The 25,673-nt window shown below is 42.7% G+C and overlaps 1 protein-coding gene across 2 annotated transcripts; it reads right to left on the bottom strand.

The window, feature by feature from the left end:
• Positions 1 to 2,826: 2,826 nt before the first annotated feature.
• Positions 2,827 to 25,666, bottom strand: tmem151ba (transmembrane protein 151Ba). 2 transcript variants are annotated; one of them, XM_017695664.2, is made up of 2 exons: positions 25,396 to 25,666; positions 2,827 to 7,464 (listed from the first exon to the last, which is right to left on the bottom strand). In XM_017695664.2, exons 1-2 carry the CDS (start codon positions 25,486 to 25,488, stop codon positions 6,013 to 6,015), a joined length of 1,545 nt encoding a protein of 514 aa, XP_017551153.1. In that variant the 5' UTR covers positions 25,489 to 25,666; the 3' UTR covers positions 2,827 to 6,012. The 2 variants fall into 2 exon arrangements, with proteins under 2 accessions (XP_017551153.1, XP_017551152.1); XM_017695663.2 differs by having other exon boundaries at positions 2,827 to 7,467; positions 25,396 to 25,664.
• Between the last annotated feature and the right edge of the window lie 7 nt (positions 25,667 to 25,673).

Genomic DNA, 25,673 nt, shown 5'->3' with positions numbered 1-25,673 from the left:
TATTAAGTGCATGTAAACACTCTCACTGTGAAACAAAGTAGTGTTTATCACATCTGATGTGTCAAATCTATGAATCTATGAAAATGAACATTTCAGACAAGAATGTTTCATATGAAGCTCATTTGAATCAGAACAGATACTGCTTTATTGAGTTTTTTGCAACTTCGATACACGTTTGGCCTCAGATGTATTATATGCCACATTCTGTAAAGGCAACATTGTGTCTACAGAATTCATGTATGTCAATTAGCTTTGTGCACATTTCTAAACAGAAGACATGCTGTTCCACACAGTCTCCACCAGCAGGGGTTCAGTAGCTGCTCATTAGCAGTTATTAGTATTCCTCATATTCTGGAAATATGCAATAGGCAGTGAAATGCTTTTGGAAGTTTCCAGAAGGCCTCAGTTCCACCAACAAATTGTAAACCAACATATTTTACTCTGACTGGTTATAATTATAATGTGCTTGGCTTTAGTAACATTGGTTATCCTGTGGTTGGGATAATGTAGTGGTTGGGGTTCAATCCCCACGCCCTACCCTATACCAATAAGAGTCCTTGGGCAAGACTCCCAACACCACCTTGGCCTACCTGTGTAAAATGATGAAATTGTAAGTCACTCTGGATAAGAGCGTCAGCAAAATGCCATAAATGTAATATCTGCCTACTCTGGCACTTTCTCATGTCCTGCAGTTTACTACAGCTGTTTCATTATGACTCTAACTATGTGATTATCATCCACATCTGCATCACAGTCAGTGTACCAGTGGCCACAAACAGTAGTACATTGTTTAACAGTTTAATGCATTAATTCAAACCATTAAGAGAACATTTTATAGCTTGTTGTTATGGAACATAAAAAAAAAAACACAAAAAACAACTTTTTTTCTGTGCACACATTTTAGCACATCACAATTAGATACAAAGATTACTAAATGTTCGCCAAATAAGAATCATTTAAACCACTGAGATGGTCAGTTAAAAGTTCATAACAGGTTGCAGTTGGAAATCCAACTCAACCCCACATTTTGCTTTTCCTAGATAGCCTCCTAGGACTGTTAAAGGACCTCACGTGCTTTTTGGAACGAAGATACATTTATGTCAAGGATATACAATCGTTAAATACGTCAGTTTGACAGATTGAGCTAATAACTCGTCTTGATTCTCATTGTGGAAAGTTTATGATGAGCAGCTTCATGAGCTTTTCGTTAAACAAGAACCTCCTTCCCAAAAATGGCATCACTGGTGTGGCATATCTAGGAATGAAGCTACTCTTGGACACAATTAACTCTGAATCTTAAAGCAATGGTTCAGCCAAAAATCTAATTTATACAATCTTCCTACAAACGGGGTCAATCAGCCAGAACATGTTTGGTACCTGAAGTTGTGCACTGTCATTATGTGGCTGATGTTGTCACGATTGGCCCCTCCCAGTGCTGTCCATGTGTTCATGTTTTGGTTTAGCCTATGTGAGTTTGTTTTGGTCCAGCCCCCTCGTTTCCTGACCCGATTGTTTCCACCTGTCCCTCGTCAGCCCTGTTGTATTTAAGCCCTGTGTTTGCCCCTTGTGTTGGCTGGTCTTTGTTATCTGCTGTGGTGTTTGTACTGTTCTGGTTGTACGCTTTGTATGTTGTATTCTGGTTTGTCATGTCTATCAATCCCCTCTATCAATCTGTGTTGGCTCTATGACCCTGGATTTGCCCATAATAAATCTCACTTATCTCCGCATATGCATCCGCATCTGCATCCTCGCTCCCCATTACAAATGTAGCTAAAAGGTAGTGGAAGCTTATGTTGACCAATTTGCATGATGCGAATTGCATGATGTTTTTTGTGCAATGTCAATACATTAATTCAACCTCGAAATCTGATGCAAAATGCAGTGTCATTTTGATTCTGTTGATTTTTGCAAAGTTTCACAAGCAACATCAACTCACGCCACCAATCACTGTCGTCTCTCGCATTGGCAAGGTGGCTAATCAGCTGAATCCCAACATCTGGGAACTTTCCAGCGGATGTCAGCATGGACAAATGCATTTTGCCTACTTTCTTTCTCAGCAAATGGTTTGGTATAACTTCACACAAGCATTATGCTCAGGAGACACGGCAGAACGTGTAAGGTAATTTAGAAGAGACTTGGAGGGCCATATAGTTCCAATTTGATTGGCCTTGTTGGTGTTTTTGTTCAATTTTATGAAACAGTTAATGTATAAATGGTATTACTCGCTAATAGGATACCTTTTCAGAAAAGTGAGTTGATTTAACCATGCAGTTAACACCATGCTAATAGGTGGGGTATAAGCTTGCATTACCTGTCAATACAAAAACTAAAGAAACAAACTTCAGAAACCAAACATGTCTTGTCTGATTGAGTATTCGTGTAGTGGAGCGGGGGGGGGGGGGGGGGGGGGGGGTTTCTAGGGGTCATACACATTTCATTTTTGGCCAAAATATCACTTTAATAAGGAAATTCTGACTCATTTCTCTGCTATTGATTCTACATTCCTGCACTAACTATCATGAGCATTTTCATTGGTATTTACAGTGTGGTTCACAAAACGTAAGCACAGAAACCTGAGTGTCAGTTTATTGGAGGAATATTCTTCACTGGACACAGCTTCATCTCGAAGCTACTTATAACAAATATTACAATGCAATACGTCTTAAAAAAGCACTATTTAGCACATATAGACATGGAGTGATAGCTGAGCATGCATTAGAGTCAGTAGTTCTTCCTACAGTGAGTGTGGAGTGACTGGTTGTGCTTTACGTTGAGCCCTTATCTGCTGTACGTTTAACAGGAAGCCCAACAGTTCAGCCCGCTCGCCGTTTTTTTTTTTTTTTTTTTACCCCATCAGCAATGCATGATGGGATACTTATGAACTGTGTATGTTGGGTTAGACTCGGCTAATGCGGAAAAACGTAAAACAACGAGTTAGAAGTGTGATAGGATGGCATGTCCACTAACAGATCATTGTCATGAGATTTCATGAATTCTGATGGCCTGAATGGTCCAAAATCACTTAGAATAAAATCAGGTTACATTAACATACTTTTACATTTAAAAACGTTTTTCCTTCTCAAATAAAGGCTTCTATGATACACTATGTCAGAATGTTTGTAGACCCCAGCATCTTAACAGGGAGTTTGTCCCTCTTTGCCACAGTAACAGGATTTAGACAAGTTGTTGGAGCATTGCTGCGAGGATTTGTCTGAGCATTAGTGAGGTCAGGTACTGATGTTGGATGATCAGTTGTGGATCACTACAACTCATCCCAAAGGTTCTCTCCAGAGAACACAGTTCCACTGCTCCACAGCCCAGTGCTGGGGGGCTTTAAACCTCACTAGTCCACACTTGGCATTGAGCATGGTGACCTTAAGCTCATGTGCAACTGCTCCAGAGCATCCCATTCTATTTGTCAATGTTTTCGGTGGTGATCATGTACGTTATGTCAGAGTCTGGATACTTTGGGACATATAGAGAAGGTTTTCTTTCAACAGCAACAAGATGACAGCTAAATAAGTAGCATGAGAAGTGCTCACTGTTCAATAAGAAACAGAACAGGAGAATGCAGAACATATTCTCAGATGATTCATTGAACGCTTTCATGAACACAGCCACACTTGTGTTATACTGAAGAGCTAGCGCTGATATCAAGATCTGGCTAATAATAGCCAACGATCAAATTCTAAAGCCACATCACAAATTCAACAGCCACATGCAAGAACTCCCTTCTTGAAAGCAATAACTAAAATGCCACAGGGCTGAAGTGAGTAACATGAAGTTCTTAGCTCCTGCTAAAGAAGATCTGGACGATGGGTGCTCTTCACCAGCACGTTAAAAAAGAAGAAGTGACCCAAATGGAAAACAAAGGATGTCCACCTACCTGACAGCAGCTTGAACCATTTTGTATTGTCTTGTCATTTTATGCCACTCTAAAAGACCCCATTCGGCTAATTAATGACCTTTTGCGTCCGTTATTGTTGGGCTAATAAGGGTTGGCTTATGTATTGCTGGGAAACAATGTACTGCGCTATTCTGTGCTCACACTCACATAAATGTCTAACCAAACCCAAAGCACGTCAAAAACACCTCATTCGATGAAGGCTAGTTCAAATGGATAGTTCGCATTTATCATCTATCGTAATTTTAAAATTAGCAGTGAACACATCAACATTCCAGTCACCAGTTTGATTTCTGGTGCACCTATTGATGGTAACAGCACTTGGTGACTTTATATTCACCTGGAGAAGTAAAAACAAACTGTTAGAACGTATTAGCTGTAAGTCTTAGCAAAGACAGCGGAGTCAGCCATTCGGCCCTGTTGGTACCAACAACAATAAAACTGGAACCCTCTGTACTGCACCGACGGCCAATGGAGAACACAGTTCCAGTTTACTGGTGCCAAAGGTTCTGGTACTTTCTGCAGTGGAAAAACACCCACAGTGTAATTATAACAAAGCTGTCTATCTTCGATTCAAGTAGTTGTGATATGGAATAATACGACTCTCTAAAGTGTCCAAAATGGGCAGCGGTGCTGTAATATTCCTGTTTGAAGCTCTGTATATTCTGGTATCACAGTCTAGTATTAGCTACAACACAATCTGCATTTCAGCAGAAGGGTTTTTTACGTTTCAGCAGATCTAGGGTTTTATCTTTCCCTTCCTTCCTCAGTCCGAGCCTAATTAGCGCCCTGTATGATGATGGATCCGATGCAGTGGAAGAATCACGTTTGCCTAAATCACATGAAAAATGGGCAGCATCTAAACAGCCTAACCAAAGTGCTGATACAAAAAAACTAACTTTAGGCACTTAAATTACTGTAAAAATGAACAGAAGAAGAAGAAAGAGGAGAAGGAGTTAAGTGATTTCATGCTGTATCAAAACAAATATTCTTGTGCTGAAAACTATGCAAGAGATTTAAAAAGTATATTTATTAACAGTAATTACGATCAGCTGCATCCCAGACCTTTGAATGTCTTGAGATGATGTATTCTGTCTGAACTTCTCATGTCCTTTAGTCTGCCTGCACTAAATTATTCATAGCAATGACTCCGTCGTTATAAATAGGAGAGGAAGAAAAACTGTTTTGGAGATGCAGTATTTACACATGTCCAGCATTTTTTTGCATTTCTTCTCTCTCTCTGCTTTACAAGTCAGATGTATTAGAAGTTAGTGGCGTGAGGTAAAATGCCTTACGTAGCTAATCTGTCCGTTTATGTCATCTTGTCATGGTCGCAGGAGAGAGGAAAGATCCGTTTTTTGCAATTCAGCTTTTACAAAACACAGTAATTCCAGAGGGTAGAGTTTCACATGTTCAGCACTATAGCCACATTTACTTCAGAACTGACTCTGGAGTTTCCCCTGGCACAGGACAGGACCTATCCCGGACTTTTTACTGGTACAATTTACCAAAACATATGAAAGGTAAAGTTAGTGTTAAGACAGTTATCTCCTAGACTCAGGACCTGTATCTTATTCTTTTCTCATATTACTGGGGACCATGACTAAAGCTAACAAGGTGAGCCAAAAAGACGAGTTTGCCTGCAGGGGACGGAATAAGCAGAATAATTTTTTCCTTCATGCTGTAGCATTTCTACAATGACAGAAACATTACCGTACACTGGCTACTTATATTTTTGTTATGCATATGATGGACCTGCATTTGCTCTGTATTTGTTGAAAAAGTCAGTATTATCCAGCAATATGGTCATATTGTTGACCCAGACAGGCAAGTTCAAAAGAAAAGTCCCAGTTCCTCTAAATAGTGCCTTCCATTCATTATTAAAGTCTAACGGGAGTAAATGTTTCATTATTATCCGCATCTGGGAAAGACTTTTCATTCTGACCCAAACACAGTCCCTGAAGGTACATTCCTCAATACGAACCCGTTATACCTGTGTCCGCAAGATTCCAGCAAACACATAGAGATGTGATCATGCTCTTGTCCCCAACCAGAAGGTCAGTGAAATTCCTAGCAAACGTCAACGCTTTGCAAACCTCAAGCACGGGTCATAAAGATGTCTCCACGCATGAGCCATTGCGATGCAGTGAGCGGTGGTCATGGTTGAGGCATCCTTCGTTGCGGTGCACTATCAGAACAGGGAAGTACAGAGCATCCTGGTAGTTTGGAGGTGAGGGTGGGTTGTCCTCTTCTTGGCCAGGACGACCTGCTAGGCAGCGTGTGCTTTCGGTGGGGCAGCCCGGATCATTCAGACTGCCACTGTGGCTCCTCCACAGGCAGCTTCGCCTGGAGCCGTAGAGTCGTCCCAGAGAGAAGCGGCTGCCGCTGAAGGGCAGGCGGGGGCTACTGCTGTTGTTGCAGATGCTGAGGGCGCTGCGGGAGAAAATGGACGAGCTGCTGATGGCCCTGTGGCAGCGCTCGCAGTTCTGCCGGTAGCCGCTAACTCTGCGGGAAGAATATGTGTTGCAGGCCGAAAGCTGTGCAAGGTCCATCAGCACGGCTTCTGAATAGCTAGGCACCAGTTGCTGGTTGGAACGGATGTGCCATTCCAGCTCCGTGCTGTCGATGGTGTTGACTCGAGGGATATGCCGACAATACGGCCGCTCGTCCAAAGGTGTGACAGGGACATAATCAAAGCCAAACAGCTTCTCCACATGGTAGTGAAGGTAAGCTGTACGGTATTCTATCAAAACCCGCAAGGGCCAGGAAAGTGTCATTACGGCTGCTATCCAGAATGTGCAGTGCCTCGCATACCATGGCAAGTGGTCAGGGTCAGAGAAGGCCATCACGTACTCCCTGAAATCCACATTTTTGAGGTGCATCCCTTCACGTGCCTCCATGTAATCGTCCAGACCTTCATTTTCTGTGAAGAACCTGGCCCTTTGCGTCAGGTAAGAGTTCTCTGACTCCACATTGGCAAAGCTGAAGCACTTTGTGAAGCGAAGTTTGGTGATGGGGAATCCCTCCAGACCCATCAGCTGCTTGGAGATGTCCTTCACCCCACAGTTCCCGTAGTCAAATTCAGCCTCCGCCACATGCGTGTTGACCCGCTCATGATAAACCTGTGTGGTTGTGTAGGCATCTCCATTCCGGTAGCGGGTCACTTGCCTTGTCCGGCGTACATAATGGTAGCTAATGGCCTTCCACCAGATGCAAGGGGTGGCCTGCTGCATCCGCTGAACCCGTTCCGCTATGCTTTCAAGATCTACCTTGTACTGCAGCTCACTGTGGATGTAGTAGTGCCAGCACTCCACCAGGTAGACAACATAGAGCATGAGCAGGAAGGCCACAGGGATGTAGATGTAGCCATTGGAGCAAGGGCTTTCATGGTACATCATTGACTTCCCTTTGAAAGCGCTGTCGAAGGTGAGACGAGTCACCTTCGTTAACGAGCACCAGGTCATGGCCACCACACAGCCGTACATGAGCAGGGTGAGGAGAAGACATTTCCAGTGCGATTCACGGCACAGGGCTTTGCTCAGGGATTGCTTCTGGGGACGCTGCTGGACAGGGAAAAAAAGGAAGAGGAAAGAAAAGAAGTATTTGTGAATGCAAGGGGTGTGAATCTCTGTACTCACAATGATTCAATTTACAACTATTTAGGAAACAATGCAGTGCATCATAAAAGCTCAGATCTGACCACAATTCACTTTGATCTGATTATATTTTAACACTTCTGAAGGGATGATAAAAATGAGCCTGACAATCATGAAAGTTTCAAATCTTTTGGAAATCTTGTGTTGGAAGTAGCAGTTCTGAAACATTTGGGAAAGTGTTTGTAAAAGAGAGAGAGGTTTATTGCTTGAACTGAGATCTCTTGCTATTTGGCCATGCAACCCTTTTTGGTCTCTTCTTTAAGGCCCCATCCACACAATCAATTTTGAAAAGATTTTTCAAAGTTTTTCTTTGAATTGACAAGCGAGGTTTATTATGGGCAAATCCAAAGTCAGGGTCAAGACAGTCCAGGTTCAGGTAGGCAACATGCAGAGCAGGAGGGACAGACATGACGATTCACACAAATGTGACTGGAGGGACAGTAGTGGAAATTAAAATAGCCTGAGTTCTTTGGCAAAAATTGCTAGAAGGAGGATATTTTATTTCACATTATTATAATTTTTATAATCTCTATAATAATCTATAATAATTATAAGGCCACTCCTGTATTTGAACTGCTGCCTTCAGGTTGTTGCTTGCATTTTTACACCCCTACTGAGCACAACAGTTACTTTATACTCAATACCAAATCTGCTAGAATGAAGTCAGCGGCAGGAAGTGGCTCAGGCCTACCACATGTAAAATGCTAATGATCAGTGTCTGGGGTTTACAGTGGGTGCCAAAGCATTTCTTACAAGTGACTTAACACTATATTCCAGGCATACTGCTTTCAGCTTGTATAATACAAACCATTCTGTCAGCATCCAAGCACTCACAAATTTTTCCGTGCTGAACTGTTTTACTGGACTACCTAAATACAGAAAATAAAGGCTGCAGATTGTACGCGAAATTGATGAAAATGAGAAAAAATGTTCAAAGAAAGTTTCATTTCAAGTCAAGTGCCACAAAATTTTTTCAACCCCAACATAACTTTCCGAAACCGTTTTTGTTTAATTTAGGCCTGAAATAAAACAGCTGGTCTGGAAAGCTACTAGCAAAAGCTCAAGCACTTGTATTGACAAACAGTTTGAGACTGTGGAATTTTACTGTTTGGTAATCAGTGAACATTTACGTTTACGGCACTTGGCTGGCACTCTTATCCAGAGCGACTTACAATTTGATCATTTTACACAGGTAGGCGAGGGTGGTGTTAGGAGTCTTGCCCAAGGACTCTTATCGGTATAGTGTAGGCTGCGTGTCCAAACAGGGGATTGAACCCAAGTCTACAGTGTAGAAGGCAGAGGTGGTGTTACCCACTACACTGACCAACCACCGCTGATGATTGCTGATTAAATGATCATTTACTGGAGACTGTGATGTGTCAAAATGCAAAATTAGCTCACTGTCTGTATGTATTATGGTTAAGTATAAAATGTAAACATTTAAATGTTTTTGAAGGTAGTATTGAGAATGAGAATAAGAATTTGAGTAACATCAAAGCCTGTAAAATGCTGCCTGGACCAGCCTAAACTAAACGTCATTATGTGAACACAAGCTCTCGCTTCAGTACTTTGTTTGAAATGGAAGAGTAAAAGCTTCCTGGGAATCCTGTGGGCCTAGACATTCAGAGGTTGTGCAGAAATTCCAACCAAACATCCTGGGGCAGCTGCCATCTTGCCTCACCCTAGGGCACGGTGAGGCTGAGGAAACAGCAGAAGCTCCTCACAGTTGCCCAGTCATTGAGCTGGCACTGTTCCAGGACAGAGGGATCATGGGTTGGAGGACAAAAACTAGCTCTTAGCTTTAGCAGAACAGACGGAATGTCTGGCCACTGGGAAAATAATTGTGCGATAACAGCAAATACCAAAAACAAGTACATTTCAGATATAAAAGCAGGCTGAAATGGCCCAAAGTGTGTAAGATATAGTATTTCCACTTAAAGGCAAGTCTTATTTGGTTATTTTTTAGTGTCAGAAGATGCTGCATCATGTTAGGGGTTTGAAGATACGTACTTTTTACTGTCAAAGTCATTTCAGAGAACAAAGCAGGGAAAACCGCACTGGTGACATCATTGGCCACGCTTCAATCACAAACAAGGCTCAGCTCCCAAGAATCACCACAGTCTGTACAATCTGTACACTTCCCTTCACTTACACACTCCCTTCAAACACAAACTGTGGCCAAAAAAAGCCACAGCAGTCTGATGGAGCAGCCTGTATGTGTTTGAATATGACAGGGTAGAGACGGAATATGAAAGATTTGATTATAAAACGACCATAAAACCATGTAATATTTAACCAAAGTCCCCAGAGGAGATGACAGAAGCGATCTATCAATCTGAAGAACCATTTCACCATGCAAAGAACCATTCAAGCATACAAACAAGCACTTAAGCATGCAAATGATTCTATATGGATCTCATGGTGGTAAATAGAACCATTCCCATTGCTAAAGAACCCTTAAAGAATATTTTTTATGAGCGTAGCTGAAGTGAATTTGTCAGCAATTGTGACTCAGTTATTAGTTATTAACAGTAATAGACAGTCTTCCTTAGCTGTGGTTTTCCCATTTGGTGATGTTTCTGTCCATAGTGTCCACAGAAAGAATGAGCTTGAGTCTTGATCTGATGTGTATAATGTCTGAATTATATATATATATATATATATATATCTTTCTGGCTTAAAGTGTATTGGTCGTTCACATTACACCTAATAGTGTTGGTGTTCTGGTTATTCACAGCAGCCAAAGAGCCTAAGAGTAGCCTAAATCAACAATAAATAAAAGTATTTATACTTGGGTACAATAAATGAGCGAGTGAGAGCACTTTTCCAAAAAACAACTTCAGTAGCATAACAGTAGCAGGTCAACAGACTACTCAAGTTCTATGTTCTGTATAGAACTGCAGTGGAACTTAGTACATGCAGCATCTATTAGCACAGGAACTGAAGCTTGTGAGACTCTAACAACTCTTTTGGTCTAAAATAAAATTCAAAGTCAAAGTCAGAGGTGTTGACCAGTCACAGAGTTGTACAGACGCTGTCACCAATAAAGCATAACAATATTAAACACAAACAAAATCCTCCAAATTCTTCAAAAATACCATATTGGCTGCCTCAGGTTTCGTTAATTGCAGTGCAGTGCTGATATTGACGCACCCCCACTAAGCTGAAACACTGCAGATGACCTCTAGGAAACGTGGGGTATCAAATTTTATAGTTTCTGTAATATAAAAAATTCAATATCTCTGGATCTACACTGCAGAACGTCAGCAGAAGGCTTGAAAATGGTTTTAAACCTATTTCCTTTAAGGCATAAGAGTACGGTACATACGAGGCAGGCATGGACAGTGGCTCTCCGCTGATGTGCTTTTAGGCTGATGCTCCATGAGCGTGAAACGGCATGGCTTGTGTTGTGCTCTTTACACAGCAGCATGCTTTAAATAATTGATGCTTCCTTAATTATCCTCCCCACCTTGTCACATGAGCCCCCCTGAGCTCCACCCTGCCAGGAAAGAAGGGTACAGAAGCACGATAATGGCTTGATCCTGTCTGCCCTGCAAATATGCAATGAGCAAATATAGTGCAGTCATTGTCTCACGTTACATGCGTGTGATCACAGCTTTCACTCTGAGGCTGATGAGAAGAGCAGATGTTATGCTGAAGTAATCAGAGCGAAACGAGGAGGTAGTTAACACATTATTGCTCTGTATGGAATACAGACAGAATCATGTGAGAGGGAACTGAAAAGCACAGAGGACATACAGTCATGCGTATACATTTGAATATCCCGGGTCAAATTACATGTTTTGTTTATTTTCTTAGTCCCGTACAGGGAACACAACTTTAGAGCACGTTTTTATTTTATTTGCTCAGTTCATATTTATATTTCAAAGTGGAGTAACGCCATCCTGAGTGGAGAATAAAGTCGCACACCCTCTGTGTGTGCTGTAATCCTCCCGTAATTCTCTTTCGTTTACATAGCCAGTCCGGCCGCACATGCATGTCAGTCCTGCCTCGTGAACTCGTCAGCCCACCTCACGTTTTGTTTTGCCCTCCCCAAACAGTGACTGCCACAGCATGCATGCACAATTTAGGGCGCAATGGGAAAATTCAAACAAGAAGCTGGCAAAAGGAGAAGCTTCAGCTTCACTGAGAGCAGAAATGCCTGAAAACCGATGAGGAGGTTGCTCCTGCTGGACAGGTGGGTAACACTAACTCATTTTTGCTCTTTAACAGAATAGGTCAGTATTGCTTTGTCTTGTTTTGTGAATGTTCATGATAGCAACTGGTCAGCTTCACAGTAGAAACTGTAGCGAGTTTGCTAACCCACACCGAGCTAACATTACCGGTCTACATTGCTCGTTGTGTGGTTGATCACTAACGTTATACCACGGTATTTGTGTATACAAGGTGTGTGGAGGGTTTAATGGCCACAAAGATCTAAAAAGGCATGTTCAAACTTGGGCAGTCATGGGCTGGAGGTTAGGGAACCAGCCTTGTGACCAGAAGGTCGCTGGTTCGATCCCCAGAGCCGACAGCACATGACTGAGGTGTCCTTGAGCAAGACGCCTAACCCCCAACTGCTCCCCGGGTGCTGCGGATTAGGCTGCCCATTGCTCCGGGCAAGTGTGCTCACTGCCCCAGTGTGTGTGTGTGTGTGTGTGTGTGTGTGTGTGTGTGTGTGTGCGCTCACTAGTGTGTATGTGGTGTTTCACTTCACGGATGGGTTAAATGCGGAGGTGGAATTTCCCTGTTGTGGGATGAATAGGGGTCTTAATCTTAAATCACAACAATCGTTCTTCAGAATTGCACAGTGCACCTTTAGAACATACACTGTGCCAAAACTTTTGCACAGGCAAATTACATCAAATTGACTAGGACACTGCTGGCTCTCTGTGTGAAATGCTGCATTAAGCTGCTAGCAAGCAATGGGGGGGCAATTGTACCCAAAACGGACAATTACACATAAAACACTTACACATAACAATAACCATAGCGAATAGCATAAAACAACACAATAAGTCCCTCAGTTGGGAGCATGTGCTACCATGAGACGCTGCATGTGGCCCTCTGTCTAGCCAGCCTCCAGAGTCTCTCAGTGCCAGCACCAGCCTGTAACAGGACACTACAACAAACAGTCCTGTGCAACTGACACAATAAACAAAACAGCATTTAAACACAAAAAAAAAACTTTTATACTTTTAGAAATCTTAACTTATTGTTCAACTGCAAAGATGAAAATGTAGTTCTCCTCTGGTTTTGCAAAGCATGCATTGTATGCATAGTTCAACCGAGAGACCTCCAAAACGGGCAGAAACTGCACTTTATGGCTGCTGTGATCTCCTTGCTGTTAGTGAAAGCATTCATGCATGTAATTGCCATAAGTCTACTAGTATAATTGTTTCTGACGTGTTGAATCTTTTCTTCGCGAAGCCCCAACAGAGAAGAAGATCACCAAAGTGCTTCTCCTCTTTAAAGTTGCTCAGTAGTCAAATAACGATCACAGGAAACGCATCAAAACATCCAGAGGTGGACGAAGTACACAAATCATGTACTTGAGTTAAAGTAGAGGCCCCCAAGGTAAAATATCACTCCAGTTAAAGTAGAAGTCCTTACTCTAGACCTCAACCTGAGTAAAAGTACTAAAGTATTTACCCTCAAATGTACTTAAGTATAAAGTAAAAGTACTAAAAGAGTAATTCTGGCTCTGATCTGGTCCTGTTATCATTTTTATAACCAGACTGGCTTCATGAACACATTTCAGGTGAAAGTCCTCCAGCGTCTCTCTTGGTAAACCAGTCTTTTAATAGAACGTCATTAATTAGTGACGCTGACGTCTATTAAAATGATCAGAAGCACAAAACACTGAAGGTAAACAGTTTCCATCAGGGAGAACCGAGTGGCTCTGAAATCACTTTTTACACACAAGCAAAGTTTCAGTTTCAGATTTATTTACAACTTAGTTCCAAGTTTAAGTTGAATAAAAACTGGCTTTAAACTCAGGATCACAGATGAGCTCCTGTTGATCTGTAGGCGTCTGTTCATAAACATAAACCAGCCCAAACTCATTTACTATAAAATGAAATGGTGTTTGTAGAAATTCAGAAAAAAGCCGCGTCAGTCTCGACTGCATATGTGGACATATTTCTATATTGAGCTCTATTTACACAAAGTTAGGTTAGTTCATCATTTATGTTGAACAGACTCTCCCAAAGTTTTACGCTGCTGCGCTGACGTTGAACCGCGTGCTGCACTGGGTCGGTATGACCAACAGGTCAAAACCAGCTCTAAACAAAGTGACCGCTGGGCCCTGATTGGTGCTCTGGCTTTGCGCTTCTTTCGTTTTGACATGTTACGTTTTTATACACACAGAAACCAAAAGGAACGACAGATTTCTCAAAATGTAGGAGGAAAAAGTCGGATATTAGACTCTGAAATGTAGTGGAGTGAAAGGAAAAAGTCGCCCAGAACGGAGAAACTTCAGTACAGATACACCAAAAATACTAAAGTACAGAAACTCATTACATTTACTCAGTTACTCAGTTACTGTCCACCACTGCAAACATCCCAGGAAGGAGGTGTGTTTTACCATCCAGTCGAGTCCCTGGGAGATTAGCTGTATTATTTTCCTGGCAAAACCAGAAGTGACTGCAGCGGCTCAGTTTTGGGCAAATCCGGATTGCACCGTAAAGCAGCTAATCCGTCAGACAAAACCTGAGCGATATTCCCCTCTCACCCGCGGCTGCGCTGATGGGCCTGTGCGGTTTCTGCAGGGCTTTTCAGGCTGTAATGTGGCGGGAATCCTTTCTGGTTAGCGAGCTGCTGCTGGTTCTGATAAGGCTGCTGGAGAGGGGGCTGCTGGAGAGCGGCGTCCCACTTTCCTGCAGATTATTTTAGCATGCTGGAGTTTGTCGGCTCTGTGATATGAGCCCAAAGGCCTCGTCTGAGCTCCTATTACTGTTACTCATTCTGTTTTAATGAAGCACAATATGGCATTTTCTTAACTGAGCAGAAAAACATATTCAGTCCTTCAGACAGAGGTGACGACTGTTATACCTATACATTACTCCACAGGAGTTTCTATGGGCAGCAAGTGTTAAAGAACAGGTTGGGGTGAAAAATCAAATGTCCACACCTTACCAGCTTACCCACACAAGTTCCCATCCCATCCGAGACAAGTTTGATGTCTAAATGTTTGATGTCTAAATCTAATGTTGCTAGCAAGCACCAGAGCTCAGCTGCCACCCAAATCTTTTCCATAAATACAACCACAGCACTTCTATCAGCTCGCTGGAACCACATGCACGTCTTCATTAAGGTTGCACAGACTTGTCAATGTGTTTTACAGCACAGTATGACTTACTGTGGCCTGTAAAACAGAGCAAAACGTCACCGTGTGGCTGAACACTCAGGACAGAGAGGCGGTTTTTTTTTCTGTTCATAAATTATTGCTACATTTTGAACTGAAGATATATGTTTCTAAACAAATTGTGAAGGTAATCAACCGTCTACTTGCCTGCGTGAGGTATGTGAGCGTGAAGGGAGTCAGAATTTGGCCCAACTCCTGTTTAAAGTGGCTGCCTGCAGCATTCGGCTACAAGTTGTGTTATAATTTTTATAGTCATATCATAAACATTCCTAAACCACAGTGAACAATCATCCTGCACTAATTTAAGACTTTGTGTGGGTTGAGAAACGTTTTGCTGATGTATTTACAGAAAAGATTTGGGTGACTATTGACTTCTACTGATTTTTTCTGATAATGTGAGCATCCTAGATTTTGTTGACTTTGGACAAAGTACAGCTTAAACACCTCCAGTCTAGGCTGACTGACTACTTCTTGAGTAAGGGAGTGAATTTTGCTAAACTCTCACTTTACCTGAAAAGGTAGGGTTCTCAGTAGTGTTCTGTGGTACGCCTCTGTTCGTCTAGCGCTCAGCTCATGTCCCACAGCTCCACGTTCAGCCTAAATAGTCTTTTGAAGAATGGCCCTTATGTAATAACCAGAGAGGTTCCGTGGTTAAAGGAGTGACGGCACAATGACTTTCCTGATAGGATTTAAGTCGGCTGGCACAGCGTAACTGCTGCATCATCACCGCGTAGGGAACAGAGCCGCTCTTTGTTCATCCCTGACTAAATGATGACCTGACACAGACCTAATCTTCCCCCGTCTGCTGAGCGCTTCATTATCTGGAAATGCTATTAGACTGCATGGGCTTACTGAGTAGGACCCCCTTTGATCCAGCGGGAATTCTTTGCATATGGATATTAAAAATGACAGAAACATTAATTAGATGTTTAGGAGTAGGAGAAGAATTGAACATCTTTCTCAGGTTGCTCGAAAACACTTGGATGGATGACTGCAGATAATACAACATACATACAGTGCAAAAACACAATAATGTTATGTTATGGTAGAGATGTGTGTCACCTTTCAAATAAAAAAGCAGCAGGCCTGCAATCACCTCCCTCGATCACCTTCTGCTATCTAGATCCTTCTCCTCCTCCCTGCTTTTAGCTGCAAAGTACCAGTGAGCAGGAATTCACTACAAAAGTCTCTAAAACTCGCTCACTGATGTAAAACTTAGCCTGTGACTGTTTTAGTTGAGTTTTCCTTTCTGCTTTTTATTATCATTATTATTATTATTATTATTATTATTATCATCATCATCATCATCTCACTACTTTATTGCAACTGTTTTTGATGTTAATTGTTTTACTATTCTATTCTAGTAAATAATCCGATTTTTTAGTTTTCGTATTGCTTATTATCTGAGCTGGTTACTTAATTTTAATGTTTTTATGATATATTTTATTGATATTTTATGCCTCTTTTCTATTTGAGCTATTTTTTTTTTTTTACTTTTTTATACATCTGGTCTTGCTGATTATCAGTTGTTTTATTTGGATGAATTGTATTTCAACGTTTTCAATCTGCAATTTACTCGGCTGCATTGTAAACGAGGGTCAATGCCCTCAATGCACCTCCGAGTGAAAATAAAGGTTGACTGATTGAAGTCGTCCAATTTGGTTTTTAGGAAGTGGACAAAGATATCTTGTTAGCCTAAAGGCTCCCTTTAAGTACGAAAAAACAAAAACATGTCCATTTCAAATGATGTAACCGTCTGACTCCCTGCTCCCTACATAGTGCCCCACATATTAAAATAGTTGCTCCTGCACCCAGAAAGTGCATCACATGTCTAATAAATAGCCCTCTGAGATTCAGCCATGTGTACACAGTGCCATACTGGACAGGCAGTGAGCTGTTTAGGTGTAGAAGCCCCATTCGGCCATTGACAAACCGCTACAACAGCTTTGCCAACTTGTCCCACACTGTCCACTGAAGCCGAAGAACAGGTGCAGCTCTATATATGACGCTGGTACCGCAAATGTGGACTTCGTGCAGGAGTGGTGGTTGTGATTGTGTGTGGTTTTGGGTGAGACTTTGAGCAACTGGTTTATGAGTCAAGCGACCAAAACTTCTGACATGTCGGAAATCCATCCGATCCTCTAACTGCTCAATCGAAGCTCGTCTGGGCAGTTAATCGGGCATTGTTTCCCTTCTCACGCTACACAGCGAACGACAAAATTTGACTCATGAAACTCAATCGGCTCCAACCAAATCGGACTTAAAAACGGGCTGAAACCGCGGTGTACGTCTAGCTTAAATTGCCATGGATGGTAAGCAATATATCCACTAGAAGACAGTCCTGTCATCAAACATAGTGCCGTAATAATGTAAGAACTACAGAAGAGAAGAAAGGCTGTTGGTTGTGACTGCGCTGGCATTGAGGTTCTTGGACGAAGGACATGGATGGAGAATTCTTTTCATTTATATTACGAAGTAGTTGCCAGATTTTACCAGTGATTTTACATTTTTAAAACAATATTTTGACCTTCAGTATCAAGTTTTTATGTCTCACCCTATTCAAAGAGATCTTATCTTGTACGACTGGAAATAACTGCCTGGTGATGTTGCCAAGATGGTCACAGACTGGACAGACTTTACCATAAGGACTGTGTCAGAAACAAACACAATACAATTCAGCGAGCAAGATGAGCTGTAAAAGGCTGGACTGGAACTAAAACCACATGCAAATACTGAAAAAAACTGTTTACTTGAACAAGAAGGAATCATAGTGCCTGGTATTTAAGGACAGGCACTTGCTGTCGTGATGGCATCACAAATTTATACTAAAAAACCTCCCATTTCACTTCTTCTCAAGGGGCTCCACTTGAGGTCTGGAGACTGCGCTAGATGTGTGCTGAAGTAAACTGAAGTTGCTGTCATGCTTGAGGGACCAGCTAGAGATGATGCGTGCACTATGTCATGGTGCATTACCGAGTTGGAAGTATCTTTTAAAAGGGTCATAAAGGGCCGCAGAGCAATATTCCTCCCTTTCCACCCCCCCTTTAGATTAATGTGATCACTTAAGATCTCTATTATCGATATTTTCATCCCATCCATAAGTGAGATTTACACACTGCATGAGATCTTCATGTTAAATGAACACGCTCTTGACTGAGCGCCTACAGAAGAGATGCTTATGTAAAACCACACTTTCACTGATACAGTGTGTTGCCAGGTTCGCGATTCTCCCGCCAAACAGGGCTAGTTTGAAAATGCAGCCGCAAGAACAAATCATAGCGTTTCAGCTTCTGGTGGTTTAAACAAACTTTGGGCAGATGGTTTTTGCTGGACCTGACATACCATCCACCTGTGGCAGCAGAAATCAGTGTTCATCAGACCAAGCAATGTTTTTCCATCTTGAATCATTAGTTTGTACTGTTGTAAAGAGCTGTTTTTTCGCTATTAGCGGCCTTTTCATTTTGCTTTTCCTCCTACGAATAAAAGGCCTATATTAGGGTATCCCAGCGGTCATCGGGCAGAAGGCAGGATATACCCTGGACAGATCGCCAGTCCATTGCAGGGCAGACAGACAGACACAGACAGTCAGTCACTCACACCTTGCATGTCCAACTGGCCTGACTGTGGGAGGAAACCCACACAGACACTGGGAGAACATGCAAACTCCACACAGAGAGGACCCCGGCCGGGGAATCGAACCCAGACCCTCCTCGCTGTGATGCGACAGCGCTACCCACCACGCCACCATGCCGCCCCGGCAGCATAAACATTGATGACATTAAGTGGGCCAAGTCAGCGACGCAGCAAAGTTGAGGGGAGTTTAACTTCATGCAAACAGGGAGCAAAGCAACATGGGGATTACCAATAGGAAGTGAGCATTCAGCAGCCTATTACACGCTTTATCTTCACCGCTGTAAAACAGTGCGCTGTTTTTGGTTTATATAGATATAAATATACAGTACCAAATGCTTTTTTATTCACATACTCACTGCACAGACACAAGGATTAAATAAAAATAAGCACACAAGCGATTTCTCACAAGGATTTAAGATTTTAGCAACAATGCATCTGATTTGTGCTTGGTGTCAGTGAAACTGTCAGTTCCCCTCCACGCCAGCAGAGGTCTCACTCTCCTGAGTACTGAGACTCTAGCTGATACTGCTCCTCATTACAGGCCGTTTTGCAGAGCACCAGAGCCGGTAACTATTCCTCCCGTTACATCAAAAACAGGGCAGCTAGTCAGCAGAGGGCGCCCACGAGTGAGTCCTCAATGAATGGAAGTAAATGGAGCTCAACGGCTAAAAATGGAAAGCTAGTGTCTAATCAGTCGCCCAGAACGCTTCTTTAATTTTAGAAAGAAGAAGGATGTATTTCACTAAAAACTAAGAAAACTCAACTATATATTTACTTTTTTCTACAGCAAACGGACTTTGGGCAGCAGAGGGCGGGCATTCCTGCTAGAGCATAATGACTGATTGGCGAGCGGAGCAGCTCATTGGCTGTTGGCGCTCACTGACGTCATGGACATGCATGGAGCGCAGTTTTAAACTCCTATAACTCGGGTTTAAAAGCTCTTAAAATATAACAGGGCTGTTAAAACGTTTTATATTAGTCACTGTTCAGGAAAAGACTATTCTTTTGCATTAAAATGTTTACACATGTATAAACTATGATTTTGCTCAAATGCTCCATATCAACCCGTTCATTTCGGACTCACTCGGTAGCGCCCTCTAGTGTTTGAGGAAACCAGAGTGGTATTTCTCCTCTCTACAAGTTCTCATGCATGTGCACCAGTAGACAGAACTTCAGAACATGTCAGCGGGGTGGGACAACAAGCGGCAGTAAAATTGCTCATGCCATAATCTGCAACAGCAGGTTTCCGTTCTAAGAACACGGTAACGGAGCCGCTTACCTAATCACTCGTATGTCGTGGTCACTTATGGTCTAAAATACTGAGAGAGCTGAAGGAACCACTGGACTCTCTGCATCATGACAGCATTTAGCCTTGATTTAGCATTTAGTGTAGCAGCCCGCAAGCTGGGCCTATGCGTTAACTCACTGATACTGACAGAGGGAGTGATGTTGATGTTAACTGAACTGATGCTCATAGTCGAGCGTGAATGAACAAGACACAAGTAGGAGACAAATGACTCGAGAAATTTGGATGTGGGAAAAATTCAGATCAGGTTTTAAGCCAGAGAAGCTGCTGCGTGCTGAAGTGTAAACACCACAGGTTTAGCCTGTTTTGAACTGTTTTACACAATAAAGATATTTTACATTTATTTACATTGTTAAACATGGTTCTTATTACTAATTATACATAGTAGTAAGTAGTAAATATATGCAGTAAATAAACAAAAGTTTTCTTAAGCATCTAATAAGTAAATGCCATCTAGCCAAGCTGAGTGTGACACAGAACACAGATTTTACCAAAATTATTTTTTTTAAATGCAACTGTATAAATATCAGGCCAGTTAGGTTAGGCTTAGCATTAGTACTGGTACTCTGTATTGTATCTGGTATTGGTATCTGAAGGGGAGAAATGGTATTGGTGCGTCTCTAGTAAAAATAAAATTAGAAGACACTAATCCGAACCGTTCCGTGTTCGAAGAGATTTTGAATTGATTTTTGGCCACCTGCGGCCGCAGGAGAACGAGACTAGTGTCAAAGAAAAGTCGAACATCTGAAAGCAAAGTTTAAAGAAACCAGGCATGCGAACGAAAGACGTGTCTGTGGCAGAATAACATGCCATTTTCACAGCGAGCTCCAGCTGTCAGCCATCTGAACGTCCTATTAGCTCCTGCGATGCTGGAGAAGATGAAACCTGTTACTGTTCATTCCACTTTACCTCTGGATGAACTCACGACATGAAGCATTTCTTTGGCCCATTGAGGGTCAGTTTAGGAGTGTGATCTGTTTAGACTAATGTTGGATACAGGACACATTTATAAGACACTGTGAACAGCCTAACAAAAAAATTCCCAATTGTAGTGACTGCCGGCAGTGTTCCTAACTTACAGTGATGAGTGTTATTACTGTGTCTGATACTATAAATGTTGTTGGTGATCACTGTAGGGTTTCGTTAGAGGAGATCAAATGCTGATTAAAGAGCTACCAGGTTGAGAGACACCGGTAAATCATCGAGTGTTAAATACAGTGAGCAGCTCTGAGTAGCTCATGTCCCACAGTGTTCCTGAGGACGGAAGATACATTAGAGTCGGAATCCACAAAAGATCCTGAAAAGGGACGTGACTGACCTCAGTGCTGACTGACCACGGCAGAGCTAATGAAAGTGATTCCATCCAAAATCTGAAGTTTGAACACCCAGAACTCGACCACTGGTTATACAGTCCTGAGTATTAAAACATCAGCTTTAAAAAAAAACTGGATCTGCCTCTGAATCATTTATGATGAAAGCGTTCATTGTTTTTCAGCGGCCTCACGTATGGCAAGAAAGCCTTCCCCACACCAAGCGCCACAGAATGTATCTTAGGGGTGGGGTGGGGCCAAGCATCAACCCCCAACCCTCCTCGGTTGTCATGGTAACCTCTCTGAATCGTCTTTGATCTAAAGAAAGCAATTATCACTTTATGCCGCTTCTTTCTTTCCTTTCATTGCTGACACTCACTGGAGCTCCACGCCTCTTTAAAAAAAAAAGGGGGGGGGGTTCTTTAAGGGTTCTGTAGTAAAAGCAACGTGTACATACGACAGCTTAAAGAACCTGAACGCTTGAACTGTTCGTGGCATGGTTAAGTGGTTCTACAGCTTCTTTAACAATCTTTTGAAAAATGGTTCTATATAGTACCAGAAAGAGTTCCACTACTGTTTCAAGTCAAAGACCCTTTTGTGGTTCTATATGGAAGCCTTTTAGTTATCGATCAACTATAAAGAGAAGCAAGTCAAGTTTATTTCTTTGATCATGCTGGTTGTGATACAGGCAGACACAGTAGGCAATTGCATGTCTAATAGGTAGGATATCAAATTCATACCAAGAATAAAGTGGAGGATATATCTCAGCCTTATACAGTGACTGGCTAGCGAACGTCCCCTGCCCCCCATGAATCCATGGATTTGTGTTGTGTACGCCAAACTGTGATCTACCATCTGCCCGTGGCAGCAGAAATCAGCTTTCAGACCGCGCGACATTTTCCCATCTATCTAGCTTTTCATGGTTGCATGATTACCTGCGCATGATGTACTATCAAAAAAACAGATGGTTCTTCAAAAGGTGCTTTAGTATAGGGAATGGTTCCATTTAGAACCATGAGGTCTATATAGAACCATTCCATGCATGAACTCTGCTTGAGGGACAATGTAATATTCTATATATTTATATATGTTCTATATGGAACCTTTTTAAAAATGGCTCTATATATCATAAATAAAGGGTTCTGCTATTGTTAAGCTTGTAACAATAGAAGAACCCTTATTGGTGCTATACAGAAGGCATTCTCCAACAATTTGAAGAACAATTTCATCATGCAAAGACCCATTTAAGCAGAAATGGTGCTATATGGAGCTCAAGGTCCTGAAGAAAACCATTCCCTTTACTAATGAAACCCAGACCATCTTTTTTTTAAGAGTGTAGCCTCACCACAGTCTTCTACTGCTGTATCTACTTCATTGTTCAATGCACTGCGTACCGAAAGACGCCCTTCTGCTCACCACTGTTGCGAATGTATGGCCTTTTTGTTAGCATGTCCTCTAACCTGTCTCATTAAAGGGTCCATATCATGGAAAACTGAATCTTCCCCACCTTTCTGAAATGAGAGTCTGATGATTGTTTTAAAGCACACTGTTTGCTCCTCCGTCCATACATGAATCCAAATAAACTGAACTTCAAAAGCCCAATCAATTCAATTACATTGCTTTTGTGATGTCATGTTTACATATATCCACCTATTTAGCCTACAGCGACAAAGCCCCGCCCCTCACAATTAACCTATGAGGAGTTTCAGCCAACACTGCTTTTTGAATGAATCACAACACAGGGCAGCCAATCAGATGAAGGGTAATTTACATATATCAGTATTTAAAGCACAGTAACACAAACAGCCTGCTTAATTCTAAGTGATAAAGAGAGGCTGAAAAATTGGCTCATGCAAATGAGCCGTGACTGTTTTTGGTACGTAAAATCAGTTTATTTTCACGTTTTTTGATTTAGCACTTTCAGTAAAGAGCTTTGTCACAGAGCATCTTAACATAAAGTCGGGTCCAATTTCCGAATGAGCATCACCGAGGGCAACAGTGGCAAGAAAACCTCCCTAAAGGCAACCTGGAGCAGAACCAAGACCAAAGGGGACCCCATCCTCCTCTGATCTATAACAGAAATGTGAGATGAAATATGAGGAATGTGAGAAAGCGAAATGAGACAGTGTGTGATATGAGCCATGTAACAAGGTGTCCTCACCCACAGAACTGCTCACCGACTGTTTTTTGTTTATCACACAGCTCTCTGTGAGCTCTGGAGACTGTAGCGTGCGAACGTCTCGGGGGAAGCTGTTCCTGTTTCCGAGATGCTGGAACCACAATGTCTGGCACCGACAATTACACCACAGTCAATGCGGCTTATATCACCCTTTTAGCCCATTATAATTCTTGGGCCAACAATTAAACCTCGTGTCTATGCCTGCAAGCTTTTTTCACTAGGCAGCGTGCGCTGTTTGGAGAAGCCGGCTGTTTGCATTAAAGGGAGAGTTAAGAAAATTTTGAAAATTCAGCTTCAGCACTGTAACAATTTAATTACGCAGAAGGTGGAATCTCTAACGGACATGCTTATGTAGTTTCTGATCCTGTACGTCCCTCCCTGAGGGTCCAAATTTTATTTTTGTTATTTATTTTTTGTTTGTTATTTTTTTCTATATGTTTAGTAGTTTTCAGGTGCTGGAGATCCCAGGGGTCATCGGGCGGAAGGCAGGAAACACCCTGAACAGCTCGCCAGACCATCACAATACTAACACACAGACATATTAATTCACATATCACACCTAGGGGAAATTTAGCATCTCCAATTACCCTGACTGCACGTCTTCGGACTGTGGGAGGAAACCCACACGGACACGGGGAGAACATGCAGACTCCGCACAGAGAGGACCCTGGTTACCCAGCCAGGGAATCAAACCCAGGCGTCTTTTGATATATCCTGTTAGAAATTCTGTACAGGCACATTTTTCATTCATCAAGGTACAAACAATGTAAATGTTTCCTCAAAGGTACGACAGCGGTTTTAAGGTCCATCTGCACACCTCAAGTGCGTTTTCCCCCCAGTGAAAAGCACATAAGCTAATGTTTTAAACAGAACAACAAAAGAAAAGCCTGGAGACCAGATGGGGTGTGTGGAGTCAGTACAACTTAGAAAATGTCATTTCAGTGAATTATGGTTCAGTTATGTTCCCTGACGAAAGGTACTGGGATGTACCCTTGAGGGTCCCGCCCCAGTGACAAGAGGGGTACTGCCCCAGTGACAGTGTGGTACCTTTTTTCTGAGTGTATATATGTACATATTTTATGCATAAAGTTCTAAAAATGCATTTTCCAAGATCAAGGAGTAATCCTGTTAAATAATTCTAAATATTGACCAAAATAAGTTGTGATAATTTATTAATCCCACCTCCGCATTTAAGCCATCCGTGCAGTGAAACACCACATACACACTAGTGAATACGCACACACACACACACACACACTTGCCCGGAGCGGTGGGCAGCCCTATCCACGGCGCCCGGGGAGCAGTTGGGGGTTAGGCGTCTTGCTCAAGGACACCTCAGGGCCCTGGGGGTTGAACCGGCAACCTGAGCGGAGTCACAGGGCCAGTTTCCTAACCTCCAGTCCACGACCCCCCCAAATAGCCATGATTATGATTATAATCAAGCAGCCCTGTGTGCCACACTGTTACCTATAAACTGGTTGATTGAACACAAATGAGGTAACTAGCTGAATAGGTACAAACCAGTACAGTCCTAACTGTGGCTTACTGTTTACCTATAAAGCCTAGTGGGCAGTCTACTGTACACCAGACGGGCTCGCCACAGGCTCTGAACCCGCTCTGCTCCGTCTGCTGTGTAAGAGAGAGGCGACACGCACCGCAGACGGGGTTTCATTTCGGCGCACACACGAAATCGGTCACCTGTGCTTTGCTCAAACATAAAGAGACTCGAGACTCTGTGCTTCTGTCAGCACGTCAGCAATGAGCCGCTCCACGAAGCACACGCACGCAAAAAAAGACCTACAGGAACACGAAGGCGTGCGAACACGTAAACGCCACGCTGCAGAAACAAACCTGCGCGAAAACGTGAACGCGTGCAGGAGCAGAAAGCGCGGCTCTAAACATGGAAGGCAGTGCACTGCATGTTTCTATAAGTCACGAAGCTGAAGTCAGCTTCTTAAGGTGGAACCAAGCCATTTAAGGTGGAACGAGCAATTGCGAATAAGAAGCTGACTTCGCCCTCGCCTCTCTAAGTCTCTCTCACCTCCTCGCGGGGGCTCTCCGCTTCGTCTCCCGGGGTTGCGCTCGCGCAGACCGTGGCCGTGGCCGTGGCCGCGGCGGCCGATGCTGGGGACATGTCTGCGCGGGCGGCGGGGCATGGATCACGAGCTCCACTTCGGACCGCAGCACCAACCGGCCATGCATCATCCACGACCCGCGCGCACAGACGACACTCAGCGACTCGCGCTCGCCGACATGAAGACTAAATTAATAAGGAGCACGGAAAAAAAACGCGCGCGCCATGTGTTCGCTGAAGCCGCG

Source organism: Pygocentrus nattereri, chromosome 4, assembly GCF_015220715.1.
Source record: "Pygocentrus nattereri isolate fPygNat1 chromosome 4, fPygNat1.pri, whole genome shotgun sequence".
In the NCBI taxonomy this organism is placed as follows: domain Eukaryota; kingdom Metazoa; phylum Chordata; class Actinopteri; order Characiformes; family Serrasalmidae; genus Pygocentrus; species Pygocentrus nattereri.
Note: the sequence above shows the minus strand (reverse complement) of the source record. Positions and strands in the feature narration are given on the sequence as shown.